This window comes from Scomber scombrus, chromosome 20, assembly GCF_963691925.1.
Source record: "Scomber scombrus chromosome 20, fScoSco1.1, whole genome shotgun sequence".
Lineage (NCBI taxonomy): Eukaryota > Metazoa > Chordata > Actinopteri > Scombriformes > Scombridae > Scomber > Scomber scombrus.
Genome location: NC_084989.1, coordinates 345875 through 364834, shown reverse-complemented (window position 1 = coordinate 364834; position 18960 = coordinate 345875). Strand labels below are relative to the sequence as shown.

Sequence of the window (18960 nt, the reverse complement as noted above, 5' to 3'; positions counted from 1 at the left end):
TGCGTGACGTCATTAATGATCAACTGAGCATGCGGGTCACTTCAGGAGCGTGAGCTGTTCACATCGCAGTCCGCAGACAGGCCACATTTAAAAGTGTAATTTGAACAGCCAAACAAAAAATCGGATTCAAGCAATATATCGGAATTGAGCATTAAGGCCTGCAGTGTGAACATAGCCTTACAGGGTGACACAGGAATGGATTTTCACCCTCTCTTTTCATCCCGCTCCCACAAAAACGCTCCTGTCCCGTCCAAATCCTGTGACAGATTAAAAAAAATTTAGTTCTGCCCCACTCCCTGAAAAATGACTCCTGGATTTGTTCCGTTCCCGTACTTTCCCCCTGACGATATCCAGTGCGTTTAATTAGCCCATAATAACGGGTATGTAGGTCACGTCACGTGACAGCATGCAACTAACCAGCAACCAGCAACAGCTGACAGGGGAGACAGATAATACAGATAATAGAACTGCAAATTGAATTATAACTCCAGTATAAATACATTTGCAATTGCAATATACATAAAGAATGTACTATGATTCCCGCTCCTGCCCGCTCACATTGATTTTTTTCCTGTGCCGTCTCAATCACATGATCAACAGTGAAATAAACTTCAGTCCTGTGGGATTCCCGTGGGAATTCCGTGACCCCGTGGTATTCACGAAAAGTTGTCATCCTCTAATGACAATGCCATCAGGCTCAGCTATACTGGCTGTTTAGCCACAATCAGAAATTGTTAGCATTATAAGATTATAAGATTTACTTCATTGTCTCCTAGGGAAATTTGTATTGGGCTCAAAGTGTTGCATACAGAATACAGACTCTGCATATAGAAAAATAAACATATAGTGTAGTGATGTAATCGCCATATGTACATGACACAAGACAGACATATACACAATACACTATTGTTCCCCAAGTGCATAGTGTTCACTATTCCTAAAATGATAAAACAAAATTACCTGTGGTCAAGTAAAGAGATAGACCATATTACAATTAAATATAATAATAAAAAGGTGGAAACTGAATATGCAAAGGCATCAAAAAAATCATAAATTACAAATACAGTTAAATAAAATGAACTCACTTTCCGTCAGTATTACAAATTGAACCTTACTACCTGCTAAAAATTCACATTAACATTGTAGTTTTTTGTACCTGCAGTTTGCATTTACATTGGACGTTTCTTAACAATTATTTGATATGTTTTTATCTTACTGCTTTGCACAGTGCATAAGATAAAGAACTTTAGACACATTTAAAAACAATGTGATTTAAATTGATACATTATATACTTTCCTTTTACTTAAAAGCATGTAAGAGCCATCGAAGCACTGAAAGCCAATAAGCATCAAAATGGGTAATGGTTTGCCAATCACATATGAATACTGACAAAATCAAGGTGTCAGTATTCATATGTGATTTTAAATCATTTATTTTCTCTACTTGTGCTACAAACAATATACACATTATATACTGCACAATGGGACAAGACCAATTGATTGAGGACAGCTTGTGCAATTAGGGACAAAAGCCATGTCACCAATTGGTAAAATGCTGATTTTGGGGTCAGTGATTAAGGTCAGGGTAAGGATTAGTAAGGTTTCAGTAAGTAGTGGTTATGATTATGGTCAAGGAAATTAATGCAAGTATACACAAGTACTCCAAAAGTGACTTAAGTAAACCTGTCTGTGTGTGTGTGTGATCCTTTTGTATTTTGTGTAAATGCATTTAATTTATATGGTAGTTTTATAATTCTGCAGTTGAATGCTCACCCTGCTACATTACAGTATGAGCTCATTATGATAAGTTCCTGACAACTTTTATTGTAATATCCATGCAGTTACCAAATTCACATAAAACAGCTCTCGATTAATTAAAATAAGCATTTTTCATTTTTATTTTATTTATGCATTCATGCATAGTATTCCATACAACATGCTCAAAATGATAGCATTTACAGTTGGACCGATTGGACAATTTTTCTTTAACATCCAGATTGCCCTCAGTCACAACTTATTGCTACTTTCATTTGCTTTGCTGTACTACTGCACAATTATCCGTGTATCACTCTCCATACTCTGTACACAGTCTGCGATCTGGAATCAGCAATCGCTAGTTCTTGATGGTAAAGAAAATCTATCTATGTGCAAGAGAAACAGTTAACATTCACCTACTCTCTTTACTGTCCTGCACCCAGGAGAGCATGGGATATCCAACCAGCCACAACCACACAAACACCAATGACAAAAATGGTTCATACAAGCTTTACAGAGCATTAACCTTTCGAGCTACGGATCAACATAAAGATTTCCCCTTTCTTTCTTCAAGTGTGTGCACTGTGCATGTGTGTATGTAGGTGTTCATGAGCAGCTCCAGTGAAGAACTGTTATGGCCAATTAAATGCAGAGGATGAGAAGCGAATGGATTCAGATTCCTGATGATGTCTTTATGGAGCTCTGCTATTCCTCACGGCTTAATTAATCACAGTAAAGTTCTCTCTGTGTGTGTGTGTGTGTGTGTGTGTGTGTGTGTGTGTGTGTGTGTGTGTGTGTGTGTGTGTGTGTGTTAAGAGATTGAAAGTTTGCATTTGCTTTTATTTTACCCGTGTGTGTGTGTGTGTGTGTGTGTGTGTGTGTGTGTGTGTGTGTGTGTGTGTGTGTGTGTGTGTGTGTGTGTGTGTGTGTGTGAGTGAGTGAGTGTGTGAGAGAGAGAGAGAGAGAGAGAGAGAGAGAGAGAGAGAGAGAGAGAGAGAGAGAGAGAGAGAGAGAGAGAGAGAGAGAGAGAGAGAGAGAGAGAGAAATGTTCAGGGAGGCCAAAGGCCATTGATCTGATGGGGGCCTCCCTCTCACAGCCATCTCATCTTCACTGGAGCTGTCAAGCAATTTAGTAGGTTCCTTTGGAGGCGAAGAAACATTAGTGGGAAGGAGGAGGAGCAACGAAATTAAGGAAGGGAGAGGAAAAAGCAGGGGAACAGAGAGGAAAGGAGTAGAAAAGATCCTAATTAAGATTCATTAAAAACAACTGTGGCTTTTAGCCAATGGTGGCAAATCGGTCTGCCCTCATCATTAGTTAAGTACACTTTGTGATGACCCAACAGTAATCTCAGGAATGTGCGTGTGTGTAGTATTTTATCCATAAACAGAACCAACAAAAATATCTTCTGCCCTTGTCAGCTACATACACAGACACATGAATAAGTACAATGCATTGTTCTGCTCATTTGACCTCTGAGCTGCTTTTCAAATTGTTGAATGCATTGTATATGTACTATTATAAAGGGAGAGGGTGTGAAATTACACACACATCAATTGCAGTACCTGTTTTAGATGATCTGAGACCCCAAACTGACCTATATTACAATGTCTTCAACTGGCATACATTGTGTACCAGTGACTTACACTATAAAAACCTTTAACAGCACTATGACGTTCCATAGTGCCACTGAGACAAATATAAAAGTCATGTCTATGAGTATCATAAACCATTCTGCAGTATTTTGGTTTCAGATAAAGCCTTTAACTCCAACTTGACCCCCTGGATCATATTTCATTGTCTTACTGGTACCTTAAAACAACCCATCCCCACCATGAAGCCCACTGTCCTGTTGTAACACAGGGCTGTTTTCAGTCTGAATGCAGCCTTACACACAGAGCTGAGGCAGCAGAATACAGCAGTCTAGAGGTGGACATCATGCATTTCCAACCAGGCAAACAAGCAGTTATAGATATAACAATCAATGGACCATAAATCATTATCTGCTGATGTTTGAAATATGTCTTGAGTGATTTGCTGATCACTATTTCAGCTGCCTGATCATGTAATTGACAGTGACTAAATATGGTCTATTAATTATTCATTAATAGTGAATGGATTGTTTGCATTATAGTGTTTTACTAAGTTATTCAGTTTAGAGAAACACAAATGCAAGTCAGCTGAATGAGTGAAACATTTTGAGGTCAGGGAAGTTGTGGCAGTAGTTCCAAGATGTTCTTCTGCCATGCCACTTGGTAAAGACTTCCATTACCAAACACTCTCTAATCTCAACAATCCTAATCCTGCCTGGACCTTTTCAAGCTATCTCACCCACAATCACGTCTAAGATCACACACATGATAACCGCTTCTCTGGGTTCAGGTACAATCCCCACCATGTTTAAACAGGCCCAAGTTACCCTGTTGTTAAAAAAAATAATAGTGGCTAATCCACTGAAACTGTGCTGGTGTCAGTTATAGAAACTGAGGTCAGTGAGAAGTGACGTCCAGTCATCATTTCTCATCTTGCTGGACTTGTTGGCAGTTTTTGACATGATCTCAAGTGGGCCTCTCTGGAACCGTTACTCAGGTTTGAGTCCTACCTTACAGGCCGATTATTCAAAGTGGCATGGCAAGGAAAAGAGTCCAAGCGCCACTCTCTTTCCACTGGAGTATCTCAAGGATCTGTGCTCCATGCCCTTCTCTTCTCAATACACCTGTTTTGGTGTGACTACCTGCTTAAATGTTTTTTTTTTTACCACTGCTATTCTGACAGTACCCAGCTCTGTCTGTCCTTCCAATTTATCTGACTGACTGTCTCAGCATTGATCTCAGCCTGCTTCAATGATATTTGTAAATAGATGACTTTCAACTCAAATCTGTTTTAATAATGAACTCTTGGTGATCTTAGCCAGTCCTACTGTTCTGCACCACCTCAAGTCCTCCTCACAGTCTCAAACAAAGTCTGCTAAAAATCTGGACGTTGTGATTGATGACTAACTTTTTCTGGGCATGTTGCATCTGTCATCCAGTCATGTTTTCCCACTATGCAACATCTAATCATTTCTGTGTCTGCCTCCATACTGACAACGGTAAAACATTTTTGACTGAAGCTCTTCTTCAAATTTAATTAATGGTTTTAAACAATTTTGTTGATTTTAAATGTTTCCCAGACACATTTTAGTTGGAAAATGTTGAACAAGTTTAGCTTAGTTCAAGTTTGTTCTTTCCCTGTGTTGTGTGATACCTATTTTTGGCTCCCAGAGAATTGAGGAGCTGCATGGTCATATGCTTGTTCAATTAAAGGATGGACAAACGCTTCCATGGGCTGGTAACACCACTGGGGAAGAAGCCCTTTTGCCCAAGTAGCACTCCATGTTGGGACTGGCTGAGGAGTTAAACCTGCCAGTCAATCAATCAATCTTTATTTATATAGCGCCAAATCACAACAAAGTCATCTCAAGGCACTTTACACATAGAGCAGGTCTAAACCGTACTATTTAAGTTTAATTTAAAGAGACCCAACATTCCCACATGAGCAGCACTTGGTGACAATGGTAAGAAAAAACTCTTTTAACAAGAAACCTCAGAACCAGAACCAGGCTCACAGTAGGAGAACATCTGCCTCGACCGGTTGGAGTAGAGAGGAGAGGGAGGAAGGATAGGAGAGAGAAGCACATTGAAACCAGTATATAAACTCATCATGGATGTGGTCACACAATGGAACAACATGCTTGAGCAATACCTGAAGCAACAACAAGCAGTCACTGCAGTGCTAAAGTGCTGACGTCAGCAGCAACGCACATGACATGGACACCCTGGACCCAGAAACTGAGGAGAGAGTAATGTTTCTCACACCAATTCAGAATGTCTGATGTCTGATGACTTAAATGTCTGATGATGAGTGAGTTTTAGAATACATGTTTGTTTGTTTGAGTTACTTGAAAAACGAATGTAAAAGTTGATTCATTTTAATGAAGGATCTGATTATTTTACTTTCTCATGTATTCATTGATTTGTGAGATGTAGTTCCACTGGCTGTTACTGTTCCAGTTTGTGAATAATTGTCTGACTTGAAATTATGTTTTTGGCACTTTAAGATAAAAGCTTACTAGATAGGTAGGTAGATAGTCAGATAGGGGGTACTAAAAACCCCTGATCTTCCTCTGTTAGCTAGTTAATGATATCCAGCTGCTGCAATAATATTTTATTTTCTGATTTTATTTTATTTTATTTTATTTGTTAAAGGACTGCTTACTGACTCAGATGCCTTTGTTTTGTTGGCTTATTCTTTTCTATTGGCCTGTGTCCACTGTCAAGTTTCTGTCTGCAAAGACAAACTAAATGGCTGATATTCCATTTAGTGTCAGTGGAAGATGCAGTATGTTAAGATAGTTTCGCATTAAAATGCCTTTTCGATAACATTTCTCAAGAGATATGTGCATTTTACATTTTAAGTGGGGAAATAGTTGAGCCTGATGCTTTTGGTGCATTGTTTGGAGTCTGTCCTATGTTACCTACTCTCTGCAGTTAAAAACACCTCCTGGCTTTTACCACTTTTTTGGCCAGGATACTAATAGTAATTAAATGGAAGTCACAGGCATCACCTTCTCATATTCACTGGACTCGAGACGTTCTCTATTTTCTCAAATTAGAAAAACTTTGACTTTCACTGAGTGGTTCTGCTGGTAAATTCCAGAAATTATGGGGTCCATTTTTTCAATTTATCAGTCACATATGTTTACCATTTATCCTGGACTGATACATTTTTATACAGTTTACAGTGGTACTAATACTGGGCTAGGTGCAGTTTAACTGCTGTTAAACCAATTTATTGTCAAGTAGGGACACTGCTGTTTGTTGACTGATGTGTTTTTTTTATTTTCTGAGGTAGTATGCTGTTTTTTTGTACAGTACAGTATTCTGATAATAGGGAATCTTATTGTATATGTACATATATATTTATACCTGTTTTGGATTTTTGTTTTTTGTAATGCACTGGTGATGCACTTGTATTTTCATGTAAAACTTCATAAACAAAGTTTTGGAAAAAAAGATACATTTAGGGCCTGATTTACTAAGATCCCAAATAAAGGGTTCTAAATTACGTGCACAGTGCAATACATTGCACATTTAGTTTGCATGTGTTTTGCGGGTGTCAATGTTGTTAGTGAAACTAAAAATATTAACACAGGTGGAAAAAATCCGTCCTGTACGTATTCTGTCATTGTGTCTCCGTCTCTCCTCTCCACAGTGACATCACCTGTGCGCAGTATTATTTATAGACGCAGTAACAGTCAGCAAAAATACCTTCAGGTTTGGTAAATCACAATGCGCGTGCTAAATAACATATTTACATTTTCTCCTCTCTGTATTTTGCACACTGGGGTTGAAACGTCTCATATTACATATTCATTATGGTAAACGTACTAAATGGACAGCCTGTATTATTTTGCACATTTAAAAGACACAAACCTCAGTGCGCTGCATAAGTAGATCAGCTTGCACATTTTTTGCGGGTGATGTCAAGTCTGCACACGTTTTTACACACGCAAACCTTTAGTAAATCAGACCCTTAGAGTTTGACAAGTCAGCTGGTCAACATATTGCAAGGCACATAGTGGTCCACTATTTAACCTGGAAAGCCTCAATGAATCATCAACACAGAATACTGTATGATGATATTTTAAATTAATTTGGTTGTAAATCTGATATTTTAACATGAATTTGATTTGTATGTCAGTCAGCGTGGCAGGATTTGCATCTTCATTACAACAGGGCAACCTGCTTGAAGGTGACAATAGAGTTGAACCTAATCTAGTCTTAAGTAAAGGAAAGGCCAAGCAGGCATTAGCAGCCACTGATCAAATAATGTAGGCAAAAATGAGTAATGAAGATCTCTTGTAGACAGCACGTCTCTAGCCATCATATATGTGATACAAAATGTGTAGGAAAGGTTAATTTACATGGAACATTATCATTCTCTCTTGGACATTTCTATCACACGTTACTGAGGAAAAGCAGATTAATGTTAGCTCCAGCAAATAAAAATCTTGTGAGTTTAATTCACTGTTAAACAAGAAGGTTTTCGGGGGCGCTAGTGGATGTAGACGTGTATAGTTAGTGCTCCTCTCTGCGACGGAATATATTCATCATTATACCACACTTCTTTTACTCACAGACCGCAAGTGTTTGTATATAACTCCCTAAGAGTTCTATTGGACCAATTATCTGACATGCCACCGAAAACTAACACCACCATCAGAGCTAGAACCTCCGATGGTCAAGCTACAGGAGCTGGAGCTAATGCTGCTGCTAACTGTGACCTCGCCAGAGATTATCCCACGAAGTAGGAGATGCCTCTGGAGAAGACATGTGAGATGTGTAAGGCACTGTGCAAGAGGTCTCAGAGTCAGTCCTGCACTGCATTAACGAACGTTTTGACGCCTTCGAAGCTAAGTTTCAGTCGCTCGCAGCCTTGCAGGCCAAATTACAAGCCTGTGTCTAGTCAAGAGCAGTACGTTTACGACTTTGACACACGTATGCTAGTGCTGGAAGACTGGAAGAAATAATCTCTGCTATTAAATCATTCCCGACAGGTAAAGTGGCCAGACCTGATAGCTTTGGCTGTGAGTTTTATAAGAAATTCTGCAACATCCTCACGCCGCCGCTTTTACTTAGGATGATGGTTGATTCAGAGCACCCTGGCCAAAACACTTTATGAAGCTAACATCTCCCTCATTTTGAAGAAAGGCAGAGAAGGGACAGATCTGGCTAGCTATAGGCCTATTGCAATTCAAAACTTCAACAGGAAATTAATAATCAATATGCTAGCTGGACGATTGAATTAACATTTGTCATCTATTATTCATCCCGATCACACGGGTTTCATTCATGGCAGATATTCCTTTTCCAACGTTAGACGTCTCCTCAATGTTATGCATGCCAACCAAGCAGAAGCCAGTGGAGCAGCAATTGTATCTCTTGATGCACATAAGGCTTTTGATCAGGTCGAGTGGCTGTATATGTTAGAGTCATTAAACAGATTCGGTTTTGGTGACTCATTCATATCCTGGGTGAAATTGATATACGCTAGTCCAATGTGTTCCATCTTAACTGATGGGGATAGGTTGACCCCATTTCCCTTACACCGCTCAGTTCAGCAGGGTTGCCCTCTTTCGCCTGCCCTTTTCGCTGTTGCGCTAGAACCCCTCGCCCTGAAAATACGGGCGCTGGTTCTGCCCTTTATTGACTGAATTCTGGGGTAAGATATTTGACTGGTTTTCTAAGGCCTACAAAAGAACTTTTCAACCGGAGGCTGAGCTTGCCATCTTCGGTTGCCTGCAGACTACAGCGGGCCTGCCTGCAGCGGCGTGACGGTCTTTGAGTGACTGTTGCCAAACGACTCATCCTGATGGACTGGAAATCCACTTCTTCCCCCGCCTTTCAGAAATGGCCAGCTGATGTGACCTCAGTCATACAGATGGAATAGCTCATGTTTACAAGGATTGATTCGGTGGGAAGGTTCTTGGCCACCTGGGATCCATGTCTCACCTATTTGGATGTGATCAGGGCAGGGAGAAAGCCTGGCCTGGTCACTCACTTGATGACCTGTTGGGACCTGTTGAGAGCCTTAGTTAGCACCCTGTATATGTACATCTGGTAGCTTTATTCTTTTTTTTGTCTGAACCTGGTTGTTATTGTTGTTGTGTTTGTATGTATGTATGTTTTCACCAAAGTTACTGTAAGTCATACATTACTTTTCCTGCACATCCTGTGGAGTCAGCGAATAGAACAACAACCAGTGATACTCTGCTATTGCAAACAACATTGTGTTCGGAGTGGGTATTAAAATATCTGTCATTCTGTGGGAAACACTACACTGTAATTTACAGCGATAATATAGAGAGAGATTTTTCTGGTTGTGATATTCTTAATCAGCATTGTGAGAACTTGAATGTAATAGATGTTCATTTATGTCTGAAAGTCCCACAATGCAACTTTAACTTATCGTATTGGTGAGTTATAAAGAACACTTTTGTGTTTTTGAAAAAAATGTAAATGTAAAAATGGTATTGTTGTATTGAAACAATTTTCTGGCTAGACCTGAAACTTTGCAATATAACTAAAAACCTAAAAATCATATATATTTACTCAACAAAATTATAAATACATAATGCACATTCTTTGCTAGAATTGTTATCAAAATGCGTTTTATTGCTGAAACTATCTTAACAACTGCATTTTCCACTGAGAAGTTAAAAAATGTCAGCCATGTCATTTGTTTTCACAGACAGGAACTTGAGCGTTACGTGGATGCAGGCCAATAGAAAAGAATAGGCCAAAAAAAAAACACATAACTATCTCACAATTTTTGAGCTGTTATTGTGAAACTAATACGTTAATAGCTGATATGTTTTGATTTGAAACTGGATTGGAGAAGGAGGGAGTATGGCAAGTGAGAGAGAGACTGCAATATCAGCCCTCTAACTGTGAGATCCTCTCACTGTAGGACCCTGGTGCAGCCGTTTCTGTTAGGCATTAATGCGTGAATATAATTAGACAGCAACTGAGAGGGACTGCACACTGCATCCAGCAGAAGTATTCAGACCTAGTCAAGCTGAAATGACATGAAATGAAAAGAAAGAGAGACAAAATATATAATATTTTAGCATCTTACTGTGAGGATGATGTAAACTGCAGAAAGACTGCGACCATTTTAGAAAGCCTACAAATTTTCTAAAATTGATTTCCTATGTATAGGTGGCCATCTGCTTCAGATAATTTCAGTACACTAAGAAATTAGCTTTAAAAGTCAATATGTTTGTCCATGTTTATTATAGAGCAGCACTCAGATTGGAGTTCAAAAAATGGTGCTAAAATGGTGATCCTGTGTATGAATGCCAAATACAAGGGACACCATGAAAATTCATACAGACAGCTGCTACAGCAGATTTCTCATTGCTGGCTAACTTTTGAAGCCACAAATGAATACTATCAGAGTTAATCTCAACACTTTCAAGGTAGATGTATAACAGATCACTTATGGCGCTTTTCCACTATACAGTTCTAGCACTACTCGGCTCGACTCGACTCGGTTTGGTACCAGGAACGACCTTTTCCATTACTATAGTTCCTCCTCAACGTGGGCGGGGTCGTCATAGCACGGCTGCGTGAAACTGCTGTGACTTCGTTTTATATGTGACACAAACACATAAACAACGGAAGACATGGAGGCGATAGTGTACTTGCTGCTCGGTCTGTGGCTTCTGCCACACACAAAGCAAGAGAAGAGAACTAAGGCAGCTAAATTCATAAAGGCATCTCTTTCTCTCCATTGTGGCCCTCTGTCCGTCTGTTTTACACTACTGTTGCATTTAGACTACAAGCCACATTCATCCATTCACACACACACAAAAACAGTTGCAAGCTACCATGCAGGGTGCTGGCGCAGCCATCAAGAGCAATTTGGGGTTCAATATCTTGACGGTTTGTTTAGAGTAAAACATAGCTGTCTACCACCTTTCTCAGCTCAAAACGTTGGAATCTGCTACAATAGACTAATGTTGGGAAGAATCCATGGTAACGGAAAAAAGCATAAGGTTTTTTCTCTGCTAGTTTTGTGTAGCTGACCAGCTACTGCTGCCCAGTAGGAGGAGAATTCTTGTTTTAGCGTTTTATTGTGGAAGGTGGGATTCACAGAAACCAGCTGAAACAGCTGGTGTGGATGCATGCTGTTTGAAAACAGCGTTTTACAATTTTGCCAGTCCTCTGGATGTGAGGCAGACATGTCAGCTGACTCTTTGTTGAGGAGATCAAAACAAGCATAGACGGTGTTACACTTAACTGGCATTTTATTTTTCATAGGTCCATTCATTATATTATGGGTATATTAAAGGGATAGCTCAGATTTGAAATGGTGAAATATTCAATGTTCATAAAAGATGAATAGTCACATTTTCCCTCACTGACTCTGAAAGGTGAATTTGGCCAAGAACTTCATACACCTTTATTGGAACGTTATTTTGTGATATCCCATGGATATCAGTCCATCCATCAACATATGAGGATCATAAACAATGATAATAAACATCAAGATAATCTGGTAAGTAGTTGTATGTCCCAACCACCATCACCATGCCTCAACATACAGTAAAGCTCAAACATTAAATGCTTCTGTAAACAGCAGTCATGCAAAATATAAATGCTACAGTAAGATACAAATACACTGATGTACATCCCTGTAAGCAAGACAGATGGCTTCACTACGAGAGGAGCTTTGAATGCTGCAGGTCAGAACAGAGTGGAGAAGACATTCAGGGTCATCATGCAGTGGAGTATGCAACTTCTCCACCCATTCCCATTTTAATGAATGTTCATCTACAGATTACCTTTTGATTTTACTCTGACAATTAATGTACCTCACACCAACACAAAGGTGTTACAAATCAGCTCTGTCAATTTCTCGGCCAACTAAAATAGGAAAGCACAGTGTGATTACTACTTTCACTTTCCAGTCAAGATTCATCCACTAAATTAGATAGAAGCAGGAGCTGAAGACAGATGTGTGTGTGTTTGGGTGTTGACAGGAGTTGGAAGGTGAAGGACATTTAGTCAGGTGTGAATGAAGCTGTGAAGACACAGAGAGGATCTCTTTGGAATGAAACTAACACCTGTCTACAGCCAGACTGCTGTCTGTGTGCGTGCGTGTGTGCGTGTGTCTTCTATTTGCACTTAATCACATGCACTCTCATCTTTCTCACTCAGTGTTCATCACAGTGTTCATACAGTCTCTCGCAGGCTGAGGGGGTATCTCGAGTGTGATGCGATGGTCATCACAAGAGGGAGAACAAGCTGAAAATAGCTCACGCGTGGAGGTAAGTATGCCCAAGTACTGAGGCAAGGCTGCCCCTTATGGTTCAGCACTTCAACAGTAACTTAACACCCCATAAACATTGCAATGTATTTTTGCAGTATTTTCATTATATTACATTTACTAACATCTGTAACACCACATTAACTCTACACTTGGGGGTTGGTTTCATCGCTTTGTTACTGGGATTAATGGAGGACTGATACCAGTGTGGTCAATGTGTTCAGCTGACAGACTACCCTAAAGAGGATAACAATGAGCCTCATGGTAATTCTAAAGTTGTGTTGTAGTTTAGCCAGCATAGCTAATGTTCTCTCACACTACCTTCTGTTCTGTTCTGCACAGATTTTCAAATTTCCAGGCGAGATTTAACCTAACCAACTTCAGTTTATTCTTGCTTTGTTTTTCTGCATCATCTAGTACGTAAGGAGTCTAATTTGTTTGATATCATTTAAGGTCTTTGGAAAAAACCCATCAAAGGACAGAGAAAGGTTTTGAGTAGTGCGCAGTGTTTGTTTGTATTGATAAGCATGACAAATAAATAAAGCTTCTGTTGCATTTATGAGCCCTGACTAACAGCCTATCAGTGTTTTTAGAAGCATTTTTGACATCCATTTTATCCAATTTATCAATCCACACCGACACACGGCATTGCTGGCCCCCAGCATTTTCTTATGCTAGTAGTGTATTATTTATTATATTAGTACTGGGAAACATGTCAATCTGGAAGGGGTTAAGGATCAGGATCTGCCCAATATTTTAAACTCTTTTTATTCTCGTTTTGAACAGCATGATTTTTCAGAAAAGATAAGTCAACTCAAACACTCACTTTCTCCTGTCAATGAGATCATTATTTCAGAAGACGAGGTGGCTAAATTACTGAAAGGCACTGATATGAGAAAAGCTCCGGGTCCTGACGGCATATGTGGCCGTATATTGCATCACTGCGCCGTACAGCTTGATGGTGTTTTCAAACATATTTTTCAAATGATAGTTGACTCTTATCAATATCCAAATATTTGGAAAATGTCTCATATTGTGCCATTGCCAAATAATAGTAAGCCTAGTCAGCTTAATGACTTTAGGCCAATTGCCCTCACTTCATTGTTAATGAAAATCCTGGAGAAAATTATTAAAAATGAGATTCTCACTGCTATCGAGGGTAAACTTGACCTTCTGCAATTTGCCTACCAGGCCGGAAAGGTTGTCGAGGATGCTAAGATTTTCATTCTTAACACCTTGTACAAACATTTGGAGACACCTAATGCCCATGCTAGACTGTTGTTTGCAGATTTCTCCTCTGCTTTTAACCACATGCAACCTTGCCTTTTAAGTGAGACTGATCTCTGATTTTAAACTTTCACATCAACTTGGTTCTATTGACAGCAGAGGGTCATTGTGAATGGTCATTTGTCTGATATTGTTGTCACTAACACAGGCTCACCACAAGGGTGTGTATTATCACCTCTCCTCTATATTTTATATACTGACAGCTGTAGATCAACTTGTGACAGTAGCTTCCTGGTTAAGTTTTCGGATGACACTGTGTTGCTGTCCCTCCTACAGGGTAACCAACAGAACCATGGTGCAGTTCTCCCTGCATTTGTAGACTGGTGCAAAGACAACTTTTTAGAGTTAAATGCATCCAAAAATAAAGAAATGCTGATTGATTTTAGACGCAACAAGAAGGCCTTCACTGAAAGTGTCATAGATGGAGAGAAGATTGAAACTGTCAGTTCCTACAAATATCTTGGCACTGTTTTTGACAACCAGCTTAAATGGGATGCAAATACTGAAGTGTTGGTCAAACGTGGACAGCAGAGGATTCATCTCCTTCGGATGTTGAACTCCTTTTCTGTCAGTCCAGTGATTCTCTGTCATTTATTGAAAGCCTTTTAACTTACTCTTTTATCTGTTAGTTCAATAATCTGTCACTCAAGGACAGAAACAGTCTCAACAGTATCGTGAGAACCTGCTCCAAGATCATTGGACTTAAGCAGAGAGACCAAAGTTCCTTATGGGAACTACAGGTCATGAGGAAGTCACACAACATTTTGAGTTCTTCCGGGCATATCTTAAGAAGTGAATTTTCATTAGTGCTTTCAGGGCGTCGCTATGCCAACCCGCTTGTAAGGGTAACCGACTTTCCAAGTCCTTTATCCCCTCTGCTGTACGACTGCTGAACAAATCTTTATGAGGTCCAGTTGTATCGGTTTGTTATTGCGGTGTGCAGCTGTATACTGTGGTGCATTTTTTTATTTTATTTTATCATTTGACACTTGTATAGGCTACCTCTCAATGAACTATTCATTGGACTATAGGACCTGCTGACTTTGCACATTTATTTTTGCACTTTTGCACACAGCTGCCAACTCTTCTTCTTACTTCTGTGTTTTCTATCTTGTTATTCATGTGTACGAGTATGTTGTGGTGCGAGCTGTCAAATGAATTGCCCTCCAAGGGATTAATAAAGTTGTCTTGAATCTTGAATCTATTTCTTTACAGCTTTAGAGCAGGTCTACTCTTTAATCTAAAATGAAGAGACTTAACATTCTCCCATGAGCAGCACTTGGTGACAGCAGCAAGGAAAACCTCCCCTTTAACAGGAAGAAACCTCAACCAGAACCGTGCTCTAAGTGGGCGGGCCATCTGCCTTGACTGATTGAGTTGTTTATATGTCCTGAGTTCATTAACAGTATTGAAATTGATTGATCAAGCTTCCCTGTGTGTCTGTGAGTTTTGCAGTTTCACTACAGGCAGATTCCCCTTGCTCACTACGATGGGTAGGGAAATAAAAATCTGTGAATCAGTAAATAATACTGTCGATTTCTTCCCCTGGAGCATACATGAAAACTATTTTGGTTCAGTAGATTTCTGCTGTCAGTCAGCCTGGTGAAAACTGTTTAGTTGGTCGCTGTCCTCTCAGCTTGTCAAGAGCTGATGCTGACAGATTCTCGGTTCTGTGGACAGAGACGCTGAACACAGGTCAGAGTCAGTGTGGATTTAACAGACTAAATTCTGAATGTTTCCCTTCTCACTTCTGATGAGAATTCCCAGTAAGGGTGACAGTGATTGATCAAGTTAGAATGGCAGTCCATGGCAGAGTAGCTGAGCCCTCCATCACCCAGCCTGACAGACACAGGTGACTGACAATTTGATCAGCTTGTTACTAAATATAATGTATAGTCTTTTGTTGGTGTAAGTTCCTGTCTGGTACGGTAGAAATACAACCTAAATGTAATGGAGTTGAAAAAATTAAGTTGTTCTAAGGCAACTTGTGGATGATGAGAACAACAGTAGGGAAAGGTTAGTGTTTTTTTCCCAGTACCACCTGGGACATACGGATAGCAATATGTGCTGGCTCATCGGTCAAACACTTCAGTCTGGAGAATGATATCTGCAGACAAGTACTGAACACAGTGATTTTGGTGCCCCACTGACCTTTTTCTCTAGTACTAGTCTCTAGTAGACATAAATGTCAAATAGTACACATTATCAAAATCATCTTTATGCTTTCCTCTTGAATTCCTCTCCTTTAGCCCAACACTTTTCACAAGTCCCTTCTACATAATGTAGAAAAAGTAGTTTGATTTCACAAACATAAAACTGAAGTTGTAAATACTACATACTGTACATATACCTACACTGCCTGGCCAAAAAAAAAGTCACCACCAAAAAAAAAGGTCACACACTCTTATATTTCGTTGGACCACCTTTAGCTTTGATTACGGCATGCATTCGCTGTGGCATTGTTTCAATAAGCTTCTGCAATGTCACAAGATTTATTTCTGTCCAGTGTTGCATGCATTTTTCACCAAGATCTTGTATTGATGATGGGAGAGTCGGACCACTGCGCAAAGCCTTCTCCAGCACATCCCAAAGATTCTCAATGGTCTGGACTCTGTGGTGGCCAATCCATGTGTGAAAATGATGTCTCATGCTCCCTGAAACACTCTTTCACTATTTGAGCCCATGAAATCCTGGCATTGTCATCTTGAAATATGCTTGTGCCATCAGGGAAGAAAAAATCTATTGATGGAATAACATGGTCATTCAGTATATTCAGGTAGTCAGCTGACCTCATTCTTTGGGCTCATAATGTTGCTGAACCTAGACCTGACCAACTGCAGCAACCCCAGATCATAGCACTGCCCCCACAGGCTTGTACAGTAGGCACTAGTCATGATGGGTGCATCACTTCATATGCCTCTCTTCTTACCCTGATGCGCCCATCACTCTGTAACAGGGTAAATCTGGACTCATCAGACCACATGACCTTCTTCCATTGCTACAGAGTCCAATCTTTATGCTCCCTAGCAAATTGAAGCCTTTTTTCTGATTTTTCTTAAGGCTACACAGCTGTTCAGTCCCCATCCCTTGAATTCCCTTCGCATTGTGCTTGTGGAAATGCTCTTACTTTCACTATTAAACATACCATACACACCAAACGTTTAAGTTTGGTGAAATCAAATCATAGAAAAACAACAGTAGAATTCGGGGCTATGTTTAATATGGGAATGCACGGGCATATTCCAAGATGACAATGCCAGGATTCATCTGACTCAAATAGTGAAAGAGTGGTTCAGGGAACATGAGACATAATTTTCAAAGATGGATTGGCCACCACAGAGTCCAGAACTTAACCCCATTGAGAATCTTTGGGATGTGCTGGAGAAGGCTTTGCGCAGTGGTCCGACTCTACCATCATCAATACAAGATCTTGGTGAAAAATGTATGCAACACTGGATAGAAATAAATCTTGTGACATTGCAGAAGCTTATCGAAACAATGCCACAGCGAATGCATGCCGTAATCAAAGCTAAAGGTGGTCCAACGAAATATTAGAGTGTGTGACCTTTTTTTTGGTGCCGACTTTTTTTTTGGCCAGGCAGTGTATTATCTGCTAGCATCTGTGTTTATGAGGACTTTTTTTTTAATGCTGGTGTTGATGATGCAACGTGGTATTGTGAAATGACATTTTCACTAGGTGCACCCAGTACACTGTCAACATTACTTTGTGCTGCTATATGCTTATTTTAGTAACTCTGTGTGATCAAATGCTATTGATTCAACAGCAGCGTGCACATAGAATGGAGTTTCACTCACTAATAATGCTCAAACAAGTATGCAAACATAATATGGAATTTGAGACATGGTGTCTTTGTCTCACATTCACACGTTCACACAGTGCACGGATCAGTTCCAGAGCATGCCTCAGAGCAGCAGTGTGAAGCATTTACACAGGGGATTTACAGCATCTCTTTCTGCCCGGCACAAAGAATTAATATCAGCCTTTTTGCCTCATAGCGGAACCTCCAATACTTTCTTTTTCCCTGAGAAGACTGCTTAGACATATATGCACACTGTATCTACATTTGGAATCATATCAAACATTACAAATCCTTACACCTGAAACGACATGCAATTGAGAGTCACCAAGCACATATCAAGTCATGACTTGCATTGCACCATTAAGAACCCATGTTGAGTGTTTGTATTGTATGCAAAACACTGCAGGAAAAATATCACTGTGCGTATATGTGTATAAGTGTTAGAACTTACTACTTGTAGGTCTCTGAGCGAACATATTCGAAAACATGGGAGACACCCAGTTGGAACTGGTCTGCAATTGGTGTGACCCAGGGATTGTTCTCTGCTTTAAACACCTGCTTAGGACCAGTCAGATCCAGATTACCTGCATGCACACACACACAATGATTGAACTGATTACACTCATCATCTGTTAATATCTGTAATAGTGCTGGATATTGCACATTTATTTCATAAACTCTACTTAATGATTACAATTTTAAAGCAGTTATAATCAATATTTTTTCAAGAACAATGTATCAAATGTCAGTGTGTAATGTGTTTGTCATGGCTCATGGTGAGGAACCTACAAGGTAACTTAAGCTAAAATAGAATAAGACAGATAAAATAGGACAATAAAAAGTAACAGTGCAGTGTGAGATAGTAAACCTAATATTTGGTTTAATAACAAGCAGTTGCAAATTACGAAAGAGTATTAGGGCCACTGAAAAAAAAATTTGAATTCTGAGAAAAAAGTCAGAATTCTGACTTCCATCCATCCATCTTCTTTCTGCTTATCCGGGGTCGGGTCGCGGGGGCAGCAGCCTAAGCAGGGAAACCCAGACTTCCCTCTCCCCAGCCACTTCGTCCAGCTCTTCCCGGGGGATCCCGAGGTGTTCCCAGGCCAGCCGAGAGACATAGTCTCTCCAGCGTGTCCTGGGTCTTCCCCGGGGTCTCCTACCGGTGGGACGTGCCCTGAACACCTCACCCGGGAGGCGTCCGGGAGGCATCCGCCTGTCGATCTC

At 40.0% G+C, this 18960-nt stretch overlaps 1 protein-coding gene across 1 annotated transcript in view; it reads right to left on the bottom strand.

The window, feature by feature from the left end:
* Positions 1 to 18960, bottom strand: part of rsu1 (Ras suppressor protein 1) — a 77943-nt gene that overhangs the window by 17427 nt on the left and 41556 nt on the right. The window contains exon 8 of the mRNA XM_062441470.1: positions 18188 to 18320. Within this exon, the coding sequence (XP_062297454.1) occupies positions 18188 to 18320 (133 nt within the window). The remainder of the gene's footprint in view (positions 1 to 18187; positions 18321 to 18960) is intronic.